At 37.7% G+C, this 14,074-nt stretch overlaps 1 protein-coding gene across 3 annotated transcripts in view; it reads right to left on the reverse strand.

The window, feature by feature from the left end:
* SLC35A1 (solute carrier family 35 member A1) overlaps window positions 1-14,074 on the reverse strand; it is a 33,649-nt gene that overhangs the window by 6,662 nt on the left and 12,913 nt on the right. For all 3 annotated transcript variants that reach the window (XM_010333807.2, XM_003922947.3, XM_074397715.1), the window contains 2 exons: window positions 5,244-5,403; window positions 4,916-5,068 (listed from right to left, as the gene is read on the reverse strand). In XM_010333807.2, coding sequence (XP_010332109.1) covers window positions 4,916-5,068; window positions 5,244-5,403 — 313 coding nt within the window. The remainder of the gene's footprint in view (window positions 1-4,915; window positions 5,069-5,243; window positions 5,404-14,074) is intronic.

A 14,074-nucleotide genomic window follows, 5' to 3' on the forward strand; every position in this document is an offset into this window, starting at 1 on the left:
AACCTGTGTTAGCCTTACTGAAAGTATTTCCATATCAGACACAAGTGTTCTACAGAATAAGACAAAACTAAACAAAAAGACCACTCCAGAAATTAACCAGGGCACTTGGCTTAAGTGAAAAAATGTGTCCCTCAAGTCACAGCCATAGTATATGCTTAATATAATGTGTGCCCAGTTTCCTACTACCAATAAGCACTCTAGCATGAACTTTTAAACAGCCCAAGTCAGGATGCTTCTTAATTTTAATTTCTACTATCACTCTAACTCAAGAGCTTATAGCATCAATCCTGAAAATGATAACAATTTAACTTATTTATTCCTCATCACCTACAGGATAAAGTGCTGCCTCTTCAGACTCCCCAATTAACTGAATCTTTAGTATATTTTCTGTATACGAGATACGTCGTCTATAGACACTGCTAGTTTGAATTTCCACCTTAAAACTCATGTTGAGATTTAATTGCCATTGCAACAGTAGTAAGAGGTGTACATTTATGAAATGATTAGGTCACAAAGGCTCTGCCCTCAAGAAGGATTGATGCCATTATGGAGGGAATTAGTTAGTTATTGAGGGAGTACGTTTCTGATAAAAAGGATGAGTTTAGTCCACTTCCCTCTTTGTTGCGTGGGCTCACTTCTTCATTCTGCCATAGAAGGACCCTCACCAGATGCCAGAACCATATTCTGGACTTCCCAGCCTCCAGAACCACAGGCCAAATAAACTTCTGTTCTTTATAAATTATCCACTCTGTGTAGTCTGTTATTATTTTCTCTTTCTTTTCTAAACTGTCAGGAGCTTTCATCAGTCTTTCCTGAAAGATAAATACTATCTCAATAGTTTCATTGAAATTAGAGGGTTGAGATTCATGACTATAATATGACAAAGTATATACCTTGTTCCAGATAAATAAGCCTAATATAAGAAAAGTACCATTTTATGGTACCTGAGAGAGCGAGCTTAGTCTAAAGTGTTTGCATGAAAATAAAAGGAGAAACAAAATACTGCAGACCAGTGGTTCTCAAAGTATGGGCCCTGGATCAGCAGCAGTGGTACCAGCTGGGGATTTTTTAGAAATAAAAACTGTCAGGCTCTATACCAGACTTACTAAACCATAAACTATGGGAATGGGTCTGGCCATGTGTTTTAACCAACTTTCCAGTTGATTCTGAGGTACACTACAGTTTGAGAATCACTGCTATAGACTACACATTATTAACAAGGATACTTTCCTAATACAAATTTCAAGACTGGCATAGATAGAATAAAATCATAGTGTGAGAGATACCAACTATCCCAACATCTGCTGGGAAGAGTAAGAGAGCAAAGGGGAAGGTAGCATACACTTTAAAACAACCAGATCTTGTGAGAACTCGCTCAGTATCAAACTGCTAAAAATAGAGTGCCTGATAAATTCTTGACTTAATTGCCTGCCAGTTTAATCTCTCTACAGTTAGGAAAAATAGTGATGGAAATGGCTTATCTGGACTTGATTCTGACTAACAAGAAACTGCTAGGTGATAGAAGTAGACATGATGGAAACTTTGGAAGAAAGCAACCATGTGATCTTAGCATGGGCCAAACACAGCACAGTTAAAAGGCATGTGCTCCAGTCCTGAATAAATCAAAATTCAAAAATATAAAACTTCAAGTTAGAATTCCATGGCTCGTGAAAAGATGATCCAAGAGAGGTTAAGAGTTATTGAAGAGGGATGTTCTGGTGAAGAGTTTTTTTTAAAAAAAAAACAAAAAACAAAAAACAAAAAAAAAAGGAAATCAACATGACTAAATAAGGGCATCTTCACTGAATTCTGATTTTACAGGAACAGAAGAACTGAAGTATTTATCACCAAGGGGAGTTTAACCAGGAATTTAAGAACAGTATCAAGAAATTGAAAACTCAGAATAAGTAGAAGCTTAAGAAAATACTGTAAGATATTAAAGTTGTTTTTTTTTTTTTTTTGAGACAGGATCTTGTGGTATAATCATGGTTCACTGCAGCCTCAACCTCCTTGGCTCAAGTGATCCTCCCACCGCAGCCTCCCAAGTAGCTGGGACTACAGGCATGCACCCCCACATCTAAGTTTTAATTTTTTTGTAGAGACATGGTCTATGTTACCCAGGCTGGTCTTGAACTCCTGGGCGCAAGCAATTCTCTCTGCCTGGACTACCTACCTAAATAAATTTAAAAGACTATCAAGAAAAGTAGGTGAGTTAGTGTATATAAAGCATTTAGATAATGCTAGTATTTAGTGCCATATAAGTGACTGCAGCTATTATTGTTAGACTGATTACCAGCAAAATGTTAGAACAGATTTAGAGATGACTTGTACTAAAATGTCTAATGGTCATCAGTGGAAAATAGTGTGACTTCACTAAGCATGAAACATCCCAGATTTCCTTCCTGAAAGGATTCCTAATGTTAAGCGATGAGGGGAATTCCACAGAGAGAATGTTTGGCAAGAAATCTGACAGACTTGCATTATATGTTTTGTTTTGTTTTGTTTTGTTTTGAGACAGCCTTGGCCTGGGCTAGAGTGCAGTGGCACAATCTCGGCTCACTGCAACCTCCACCTCCCGGGTTCAAACGATTCTCCTGCATCAGTCACCCGAGTAGCTAGGATTACAGGCACCCACCACCACACCCAGCTAATTTTTTGTATTTTTAGTAGAGATGGGGTTTCCCTATGTTGGCCTGGCTGGTCTCGAACTCCTGACCTCATAACCCACCCACCTCAGCCTCCTGAAGTGCTAGAATTAGAGGCGTAAGCCACCATGCCCACCACATATTTTTATAGACAACACAAATGTAGTGAGGATAAAGGTACAATTCATAAGTGTGTGAATGCTCATACAGAGAAATGCTAGTTAATTTAACAAAATCAAGCTAGACCAGCCACCAGTACAAATGTGCCAGGCATACAGATAAGCCACGTTAGAAACAGATCCTCCAGCCAGTCAGGCCTTCAGCTGACTGCAGCACTAGCCAATACCTTGACTGCCACCTCACGCTAGAATCAGCTAGCTAAGGTACCCTCAAATTCCTGACCCATAAAAACTATCAGTGATGATAAATGTTCAGTAAGCAAGAAAAAGATCAAGCTAGAAAGAATTCTAAAGGTACAGCCACAGAACTCTGATCCTGTTCTATCTAAAATTTTGAGTAGAGACCAAGAAGGCATAGTTTTTTACTCTGGAAAGCATAATACCTCAAGGAGAAGCTAATAATAATAAGAACTGGAAAGAACTTAAGGGGCTGAGCAATGACCCAAAGCTTAACAAGATGAGCTTAATAAATACAAGCATGCCCTGCATTCTGGTTTAAAATAAGCCAGAGTTTTAGTTCTAGTGTCAACAAGAGTCTATTCAAGTTCTGACACTTGGAACCCACTTAACCAGTATGGGAGGCATGCATGCCAGTACAGACAGATAATACAAAATACATTGGAGACAAACTTCTTAGGTGACACAGTTACATGTAGTGGTTTATGATCAATTGTAAAATAGATGCTTTGCCTGCCTCCTAGAAATTAACACAGTCATGCACTACATAACGACATTTCAGTCCATGATGAACCACATATAAAACAGCAGTCCTGTAAGACAAAACTATTTTTAGTGTAACTTTTCTATGTTTAGGTACACCAAACTTACACTGTGTTACAACTGCCTACAGTATTCAGCACAGTAACTTACAGAAGTTTGCAGCCTACAAACAATAGTCGATACTGTACAGCTTAGGTGTGCAGAAATAGGCTATACCATCTAGATTTGTGTAAGTCTACTCCATGATGTTTGCACAAAAATGAAATCACCTAATGATGCATCTCTCAGAACCCTGAACATGTATTTTTTGTTAAGTGACACATGACTATATAACAAGTCTCTAGTATTCAGAACAAAGGGGTAATTACCAAGCTGTGCCTCATACTACTTAGGCAACACTGGCAGACAGTGGAGTTTTAGGACATACTAAGAAATAATGACAGATGAATGCATCTAAGAGAGAAATATAAGGAAAAGTGTAGGGGCAGAAGGCAGGGATCAGGAAGTCTCTGTAGAAACCATATTATAGAAAGAAACAGTAGGGTTGTTTTAATTGGGGAAGAAGGAGACCAGAGGGTGGGGATATGATACTGTTCATAAGCACTGTATATCCCAGCTGCCTTCCTTTCCTAAGAAAACCATAGTCTGTTTGCTAAAAGTTAAAGGGAGTAAATATTCAACTGTAGGAAGCCCATGACCTTCACAAAACTATTCACTGGCATCCCATTTCCTATTTCGCTTTGGGGAATTAACGGATTGAGGCATACAATATAAGAAAAAAGTCAGATATGTATCTTAACATTAACTTTAAAAATCAGGTATGTACATTCACGTTAACTCTGAAAAACTAAAGATAATTATCAATTTCAGTAAGAACACTCCTCCCCTTGTCATCCCTACTGCTGATAGTAGGAAGATGTGCCAGAGACTGAGAGTTGAGGGAGAAGATGAAAACTAGATGGAGAAAACCTTGCCCAGTGTTTGAGATGTCTGAAAGAAGTCTAGAAGTTCTAAACATATATGCTATGGAAAACTGGCACAGCTATGGTCACAAATTAGCTATTAACTGTAATTTAGGACAAGTTCCTTCACCTCTTTGGACTTCAATTTTGTCACCCATGAAATGGAGGGGGTGGAATACATTATTTCTAAGGTACTTTCTGTCTCTAACATACTTTATGCATATTCTCTTCTGAGAAACAGCCAGTAAGTATTATTATCACTAATAATATGCTAAAGAAGCCCTATCTATAAGGTGAAAGTTATTTTAAGTCAAAGAAATGTAGTCATGCTGCGTACACAGTGTGACTGAACAGTGTAAGACAAAGTTTTCTATTTATGGGAAGTTATGGTGTACATTTTGTTTCTTACCACAACTTTTGTAGCTTGGGCTGGCTTCCACTGTACAAGCGTGACTCCAGCACAGAGCATAAAAACTGAAACCCACTGTAATTTGCTGAGTGTCCGGTTTAACATTAAAACTGTACATAAAGCAGTACAGGGAATCTTTAACTGGTAGGTCACCTAAAAACAAAACAATGAATTTCAGTTAATACTAGTCTCTAATACAAATATATTATTTCTGATATCACTGATGCAATTATCAATTTTTAAAAATTGGATTATATGGTAAAAAGTTAATAAAAAATTTTTTACCATAAAAGATTCTGTGCTTTTCATTGTCATTAACTCCACTTACCTGGTACACTGCTGCATCCAGATTGCTAAGAGCTAGGAAAGCCATGTTGTTCTGCACAGCATACACTAACGATGGCACACTTAACTTCAACAGTTCCTTGGGGCTCCCCAAGACATTTTCTCTTAAAGATGCTTTGAATCTACCCAGACTACCAGTTTCTCTTTGAAAACAAAAGGGGGAGATGAGAGGATGGTGAGGAAGAAAATTAAAGAGCATTCTTCTAATAAGATTTCTTCAAACACAGGACAGGCATACTGTGTATACTGCAATTTAGCAAACTAATAATTTCTAACTAGTTTTAGATTAAAAGAAACAAACCAATAATGTATCCTCTTTAAAAAATTATAGTTCTGTTTGGGAAAATATGACAACAACTAGATTTACCACACTATCAATCTCTGGTCAAAGTTCTAACAGGTTTTGAGTATATTAAATAGATTAGGAAAACAAAATTGTTCACATTACCTATATAAAATTCATCGCCTGCTACTTTAACTGTATTTTATCAAGTTCACCCCAATTACTTTTTAATTGATCAGTTTGCATATACATTTTTATTTATTTTTGAGACAGTGTCTCACTGTTACCCAGGCTGGAGTGCAGTGGCATGATCTCAGCTCACTGCAACCTCCACCTCTTAGATTCAAGTGATTCTCCTGCCTCCGCTTCTCAAGTACCTGGGATTACAGGCACCCATCACCACGCCCAGCTAAATTTTTTTTAGTAGGGATGGGAGTTCACCAGTTTGGCCAGGCTGGTTTTGAACTCCTGACCTCAAGTGATCTGCCTGCCTCAGCCTCCCAAAGTGCTGGGATTACAGATGGGAGGCACTGCACCTGGCCTATAAGTTTTTTGTTGTTTTTTTTTTTTTAATTACAGTAGATTTAATTGCAAATAAAAAGGCTTCAGTAGTTATGGAAGTTACATGGGTTAGGAATAGAGTTAGGTCAGTATTATTTGTAAATGAATTTGGTACTTATGAAACATAGTATGGACTCCTTATGTAAGGATATTCTCATATTTAATAACTGTATAATTCTGTAGGTCTGAATAACTCCAACAAAAATAAACTATATCTGTAATGCATATAAAGTTTACTATTTGACTACATATTGATTATTCATGCTCTTAACTATTAGTTTTGCTATTATTATTTCAGGAGGACCTGGCTAATCTGGCTTTTATTTCCTGTATCATAAATCAGCTCATTTATTTCCTGAAAAGAAAAATAAAACAATGTTTTATAATAAGCAATAATAATAACCAATACCCCAAAAAAGTGCTTACTATTAATGGTCCTAACTGCAGCTCACGATATCCTTAAGAAAACCATACTATTTTCTTGGTGAGATAGCTCTATTCCAACTCAAAGTTTGATAATCACAGTGAGATTCTGTATTTTTGGTTAATATATTAGAATCAACAGTTGTGAGTTGAATTTTTTCATTTTTAAATGCTGCAAATATAATTACCTAAGTTCTGAGAGGAAGCAAAAGACCATTATATCAAATAAACTAAACCTGTACCTGTTTATTTGCTATAGACCATTCTACCTTCAAGAAAATGCTTAATTAATAAGACAGGAGCTTTGGCCTAAGCTGCAGAAACAAAAGACATCCAAAGTTACAGATCTTTTTGTGTTACCAAATCAAACACCCACCCCAAAGTGTTAAGTCTATATGCTGAAAAGTCATGCATACATCCTGGTAGTGCACTACAAACTCTATCTGAAAAGCAAAAGAATACCAAAATACCACAGATTTTCCACCGAAAAATCTATGCAGGAGAGTTTTCCAGGCATCTGAATATAGGCTCTTTAAACTAATGTTTGGCTTTGTTTTTAACTGATTAATGCAAATCTAAGATGCCCCATATTCTTTCCTTGCATCTTTGTTGTTGTTGTTCTTGTTGTTTTGTTTGAGATAAAGTCTTTCTCTGCCACCCAGGCTGGAACACAGTGGTGTGATCTTGGCTCACTGCAACCTCCACCTCCTGGGTTCATGGATTCTCCTGCCTTAGCCTACCAAGTAGCTGGGATTACATGCACAGGCCACCAGACCCAGCTAATTTTTGTATTTTTGGCAGAGATGGGATTTCACCATGTTGGCCAAGCTGGTCTCAAACTTCTGACCTTACGTGATCCACCTGCCTCGACCTTCCAAAGTGCTGGAATTACACGCGTGAGCCACCGCACCCGGCCAACATCTTAAACAGAGTATAATGAATAATTTTCAAGAATGTTTTCAATTATAAAATTGATGAAAAATTAGAAAAAAATATTAAAATGTAAAAGAATCACTTTAACAAGGTGACGTATCAGAGAAAATAACTGAACAATTATCACTAGTCAGTATCGTGATAGCATACATTTTACAGATTGTGTGAAGTGCAAGTTTTAGTGCCCTTCTAAAATGCTGACATGCACTGATGCCTTTAAGGTGGTACCCAAAAGGAACTGCTGAGAGGTACCTGTTTGTACCCATGCTTCATACTCACTCTACCTCCTCCCATATTCATTTATCTCCTATTGTAAGATTCTTCAAGCCGAACCCTCAAAACCTACAGTATAATAGCTATTTATTCTTCCCCTAATCCTCACCGGTGGGCAATGCCACTTTACCTCCACCTGTTAAAGATATTACAGCCTCAGTGGCGTGGTGGTTCACACCTGTAATCCCGGCTACTCAGAAGGCTGAGAAGCAAGAGGATCACTTGAGGCCAAGAGGTGGAGACCAGCCTTAGTAACAGAGCAAAACCCCTTCTCTGTAAAAAAAAAAAAAGAAAGAAAGAAAAGAAAAAAGAAAGAAATTGCCAGGAGTGATAGCATGTGCCTGCTGTCCCAGCTATTCAGGAGTCTGAGGCAGGGGCATTGCTTGAGCCCGGAAGTTTGAAGCTACAATGAGCTACAGTGGCACCATGCATTCCAACCTGGGTGAAAGAGTAAGATACCATCTCTTAAAAAAAAAAAAAAAAAAAAAAAAAGTAAGATATTAGAAGACTTCATTAGTAACAGATGACGTTTTGGCTTTCCAAAGAACAGGGGTGATCTCTTTGTCCTGTCAGAATATGGGCTACTTAAGGATCCAACCGCTACTCCAAACAACTACCAAACCTGCACCAATAATCAAGGCAGCTGTGGTCCCTTTTCTCCCCTTCACTTTTCTTATCTCTTCTCCCTCAGCTTTCACATAAAAAGAAGGGCTTATGAAACAAATTAACAGCCAATCTAAGTACTCCTTTCCTTCACTGTAGCAAAAAGTGAAGTCCCGTGTGTCAGAATTAACCTTCAGATCTGTCTCTTTTGGCCATATCCTTTTTGTTGGATGCTTAGGAGCTATTTTTTCACTGCCAGGATGGCCACAGTATCTTTTTCTGGTTCCTTCTCTAATGCAGACATTAGAGAAACCAAGGTATATCAGAGTGTTAATTACTGGAAAGTGCAAATATCACTGTAGTACCAAAGAATTATCGCAATGTTACATAAGATACTTTGAAATAAGTTACAAAAAAATAGCAGAGGATGCTACAAGAACTACTACAAGAGAATAACAGACAAGTATCATAAAGTAGACAGAGGAGATTTAGGAGGTATTGGAAAGAATACGTGGGAATCTTACCACACAAAGTTTTAAAGAAGAGGGTAAATTATTTCAGCATTAATCAGGTTAAATCTTGCTTAAGCTAATGTATTAAGAACACAGCTCTTAATCTTATATTTAGCTTCATTCACTGAAGTAACAAGAGCAATGTATCTACTAGAAAACACTAGTAATCATCTTTTTGTTTTACTAAGAGACAGAAACAAATGATCAGTCCTAAATATACTGTAATATACCGTAAAAAAGGACATAATAAAACCAAAGGTTACTTTTTCTTCTATTTTTCTGAACACACACACACGTATACATATGATATAAAATGGGTATATAAAAAAATGTGTGTGTATATATAACATATATATACACACACACTTTTTTTTTTTTTAGATGGAGTCTTGCTCTGTTGCCCAGGCTAGAGTGCAGTGTGATCTCGGCTCACTGCAACCTCCACCTCCTGAGTTCCAGCAATTCTCCTGCCTCGGCCTCCTGAGTAAATGGGAGGTGCACACCACCACACCTGGCCAATTTTTTGTATTTTTAGTAGAGACAGGGTTTCATCATGTATCCAGGCTGGTCTTCAACTCCTGACAAAGTGATCCACACACCTTGGTCTCCCAAAGTGTTGAGATTACAGGCATGAGCCACCGTGCCTGACAGTGAACTTATTTTCTTAGAAATCAAAACATAAGCACCTTAGTGAGCACCTCTGTTAAAAACAAATTTATTAAATTTAATTATATAAATGACATTGTTAGCTAGCAGAAAGAACACATATAACTAACAGCATATACTCAATTTATTTTTAGACATAGTCTTCTTAAATTTTCTATTTGAACAATTCTTTTGATTTTTATCATTGGAATAAACTCTGTGCAACCTTTGGTTACCTGAAGAAATTCTGAAGCTCCATGTTGATTGCAGAGATATTCCGCTGCTGCCTCCCTCCCTAAATTTCCTATCAACTGGCTGAAACCAGTTCTTTCTGACCTATGATTGGTCAAAAGTAGGCCTCATTCTTCCAGCTCCTGATCTGAAGAGAAATACTAGGAGGCATAAAATCCTTGGCTAGATTACCAAGGCACTGGGCAAAATGGAATACAGCAGAAGTTACTCATGAGCTTAAGAAACTTAAATTTTGTTTATAAATTTCTTATCATCTACAAAGTTAATTAACTCATTTAAAAGACTTTGAGGGGTTAGGTTAAAAAAACAATAATGAGGTCAATTTGAGGACAAAAATACTCTTCATATGAGGGATGTGATTTTTACTTCCTCTCCAACACCCTGAACCCATTATAGCATGGGTACAACAGGGGAGTGAAAATGTGAACCCAGGAGAAAGAAACAACTGGATAATCTATAACATAAATATTTGACAGCTACATTAATTTCTCTAGATAATACTAAACAGTAAAAGGACTTTCTCTGGTCTTACTATGGACATGCAGTTCAAAGTTTATATGTGGTTACTAAACACACCCAAAGTATATGTACATTAACATGTACACATCCTGCTAGAGACAGTCTTTTTTAAACTATGGTGAACAGCAAACAAAAAGTTGTTTGAGCTGGCACAGTGGCTCACACCTGTAATCCCAGCACTTTGGGAGGCCATGGCAGGCGGTTGAGTTTAGGAATTTGAGACCAGCCTGTACAACATGGCAAAACCCCATCTCTACAAAAAATACAAAATTAGCTGGGCATGGTGGTGTGCACCTATAGTCCCAGCTACTGGGGAGGCTGAGGCAGAAGGATCACTTGAGCCCAGGAAGCAATAGTTGCAGTGAGCCAAGATCACACTATTGCACTCCAACATGGGTGACAGAGTGACACCCTGTCTTAAAAAAAAAGTTGACTTTGTTCCTTTGTTCTAAGACAATATGAAAGTGTTTTCACTTCCTTTCCTTTATACCAACAATGACAGATTTAAATCTAAACTGTGTTAACAGCTATGATAGGGTTTAGTAAAGCATTACAGCTAACAATTTTCCTGTGAATTGCAGCGGTAATTAATTTTATGAAATTGTTTTTTGTTTTTCTTGATTTTTTTGTTTTAGACAGTCTAGCACTGTGGCCCAGGCTGGAATGCAGTGGTGCAATCTTGGCTGACTGCAACCTCCACTTCCTGGGTTCAAGCAACTCTCCTGCCTCAGCCTCCCGAGTAGCTGGGATTACAGGCACCTGCCACTACCCCGAGCTAATTTTTTTTTTATTTTAGTAGAGACAGAGTTTCACCATGTTAGTCAGGCTGGTCTCAAATTCCTGACCTCAGGCGATCCACCTGCCTCAGCCTCCCAAAGTGCTGGGATTACAGGCATGAGCCACTGCACCCAGCTTAAAAGAGTATTTTTAAATGTTGTACTGTTTTATATTTCAATCAAATTATAGCTTAGAAATTGATAACTTAAAATTCAAATATTTAAAAAATCACCTTATTTACATATACAGCTTTCAGAATATCTGTTAATCTGCCCCTCTCCTAAAACAGAATTTACTAATTTCCCTTTTAATTTAAAAGTTATCTGATATAATCATTCAAATGCATAACAGTATATGTACAAAGATAATTACTACATCTCCGTGTTGGAGTAGAAGATGGGAAACACTCAAATGTCCATCAATACAGACTGGTATATGTGATACATATATATAATAGAATACCATGCAGCTTTTAAAAAGAATGAGATAGATTTCTATGTACTGACATGAAACCACCTCTAAGGTAAAATATTTAAGTGTAAGGAAAAAAAAAAAAAAGCAAAGTGGGGTACAATGTACATCACACACAGTGACCAGCAATCTCTTGCATGTAAAATTTACCACTGTGACCACATCGACCTTATTTATCAAAGTAGCCATCCATTAATTCCTTCCCACACTCCCTTTTTTTTTCTTTCAGTTCTAACTTCTTATTGAAATAAGTATAATTTCACACTCTAAAACTTCCAGGGTGTTATAAGTATAATCAACAAGGATGGGGGGAGTCTCAAGTTAACTACCAACAGAAATCAAAAAAGAGTGTCAACAAGATTACACTTGGAGAAAAAGAGAACTAACTCAAATATTCTAAAACACAGTATTTTACTGTATGCTGTAAAACTAAAAGCAAAGGGAACTACATACAAATACATACTTCAGTTAGTAGGTCTGTTTTTTCCTCAGATAAATACTAGAAATTCTAATACTACTTACTATGTATTCTAGGATTGAGCAAATAAGTAAATATCTTGAGCATAATGAGAGCTAGAATTCTCACCATTAGAGAAGGGAACAAATATGGGTAAGGGGAATGTTAGAATGAACACAGAGATGCTGGGTCAAAATTATAGATATCAATCAATATATAACTCTTTGTTATACACACACAGACAGAACTAAATACGGATAGGTGTGTATGCATACACAGGCATATATATTTCCTAGCTCTGTCTGCTGAAAGGGTCTAAAGTAATGATACTCCAGTATCAATGTGTATACCTAATGCCTAGATTCTTGTTTCTAAGTACCATTCTGGAAGAAAGGGAATAAGGGATCCTTGTAGAAATGTATGATTTCAGGGTTGGGGCAGGGAAATTATAAGAAAAGCCTAGAACGTCTTGATATGCTAAAAAGAAACAGTTTAATCCCACTGTGCAAATCTGGGACATTTTGAGCATCAAAATAATGATAATAATGGATTCTAATCTGCACAACAAAATAATCCTTGAGACCATGTTCATATAAATATAAAGAGAGAGGCAGAGAAAGAGGGGAAGAAGGGAAATTTCTAGAGTAGAATGCCAATAAATGTATAGGTAATGATGAAATACTAGGAAGTTATCATTTGACAACATTAATGGACAACAAAACCAGGGGGTGAAAGTGTGATGAGAAAGAGGATATTTATATAGTCTCAAAGTATCTCTCTACAAGACACTTATTAAAATAAAAAAGAAGAAACTGGTGACTTTATGTGGAGAAACCTAGCAGGCATTACCTTAATCAAGAAACCAAGATTTAGCCAGACAAGGTGGGTCACACCTGTAATCTCAGCACTTTGGGAGGCCAAGGCAGGCAGATCACCTGAGGTCAGGAGTTTGAGACCAGCCTGGCCAACATAGTGAAACCCTCTACTGAAAATACAAAAATCAGCCAGGTGTGGTGGCCCATGCCTATAATCCCAGCTACTTGGGAGGCTGAGGCAGGAGAATTGCTTGAATCCAGGAGGTAGAGGTTGCAGTGAGCTGAGATCAAGCCATTGTACTCCTGGGCAACAAGAGTGAAACTCTGTCTCAAAAAAGAAAGAGAGAGAGAGAGAGCGCGCGCGCGCGAGCGCGAGAGCGCATTTCATTTTGAGTATCATGTTGGCACTCAAAACGTTTTTTTTTGGGTCAGGGATATCATAGACATGATGCATCCCTTTTCATGCAGTATATAGAGATGTATGTGCTATCTATTTGTTCCACTACTGGTGATTTATCTTGATTTCTTTCTTTCTTTTTTCTTTCCTTCCTTCCTTCCTTTTTTTCTTTCTTTTCTTTTTCTTTCTTTCCTTTCTTCCCTCCCTCCCTCTCTTTCTTTCTAGGACATTTTAAATTTATAGCAATAGTACATGTTAAGTGGTTTCCTCATATTTATTGCCTAGTTTTCTTGGAGACCATAGCAACACATGCACCTCTGCCTTCCGTTCTTTTACCCCAACCTGAAAGAAGTATCTTTTTTTTTTTTTTTTTTCCAAATAAAAATGACATTGGGAGGCTGAGGTGGGTGGATCAGGAGGTCAGGAGTTTGAGATCAGCCTGGCCAATATGGTGAAACCCCGTCTCTACGAGAAACACAAAAATTAGCTGGGTGTGGTGGCACATGCCTGTAGTCCCAGCTGCTCAGGAAGCTGATTCAGGAGAATTGCTTGAACCCTGGAGGCAAAGGTTGCAGTGAGCCAAGTTCATGCCACTGCACTCCAGCCTGGGCAACAGAGCAAGACTCATCTCAAAAAATAAAATAAAATAACAAAATATATATCAGGCACTCTTCACTGAAGCAAGTCTGTATGTCTTGTAAGTTGTTAAATATCCTAAAATTTTCAAGTAAATTCCATTTATAATTTTTTTTTGAGACAGGGTCTCAATTTGTCCCCCAAACTCGAGTACAGTGGTACGATCTCAGCTCACTACAGCCTCCACCTCCCAGGTTCAAGCAATCCTCCTGCCTCAGTCCCCAAAGTACCTTTGACTAAAGGTGTGCACCAGCAAG

This window comes from Saimiri boliviensis, chromosome 4 (genome assembly GCF_048565385.1).
Source record: "Saimiri boliviensis isolate mSaiBol1 chromosome 4, mSaiBol1.pri, whole genome shotgun sequence".
Taxonomy (NCBI): domain Eukaryota; kingdom Metazoa; phylum Chordata; class Mammalia; order Primates; family Cebidae; genus Saimiri; species Saimiri boliviensis.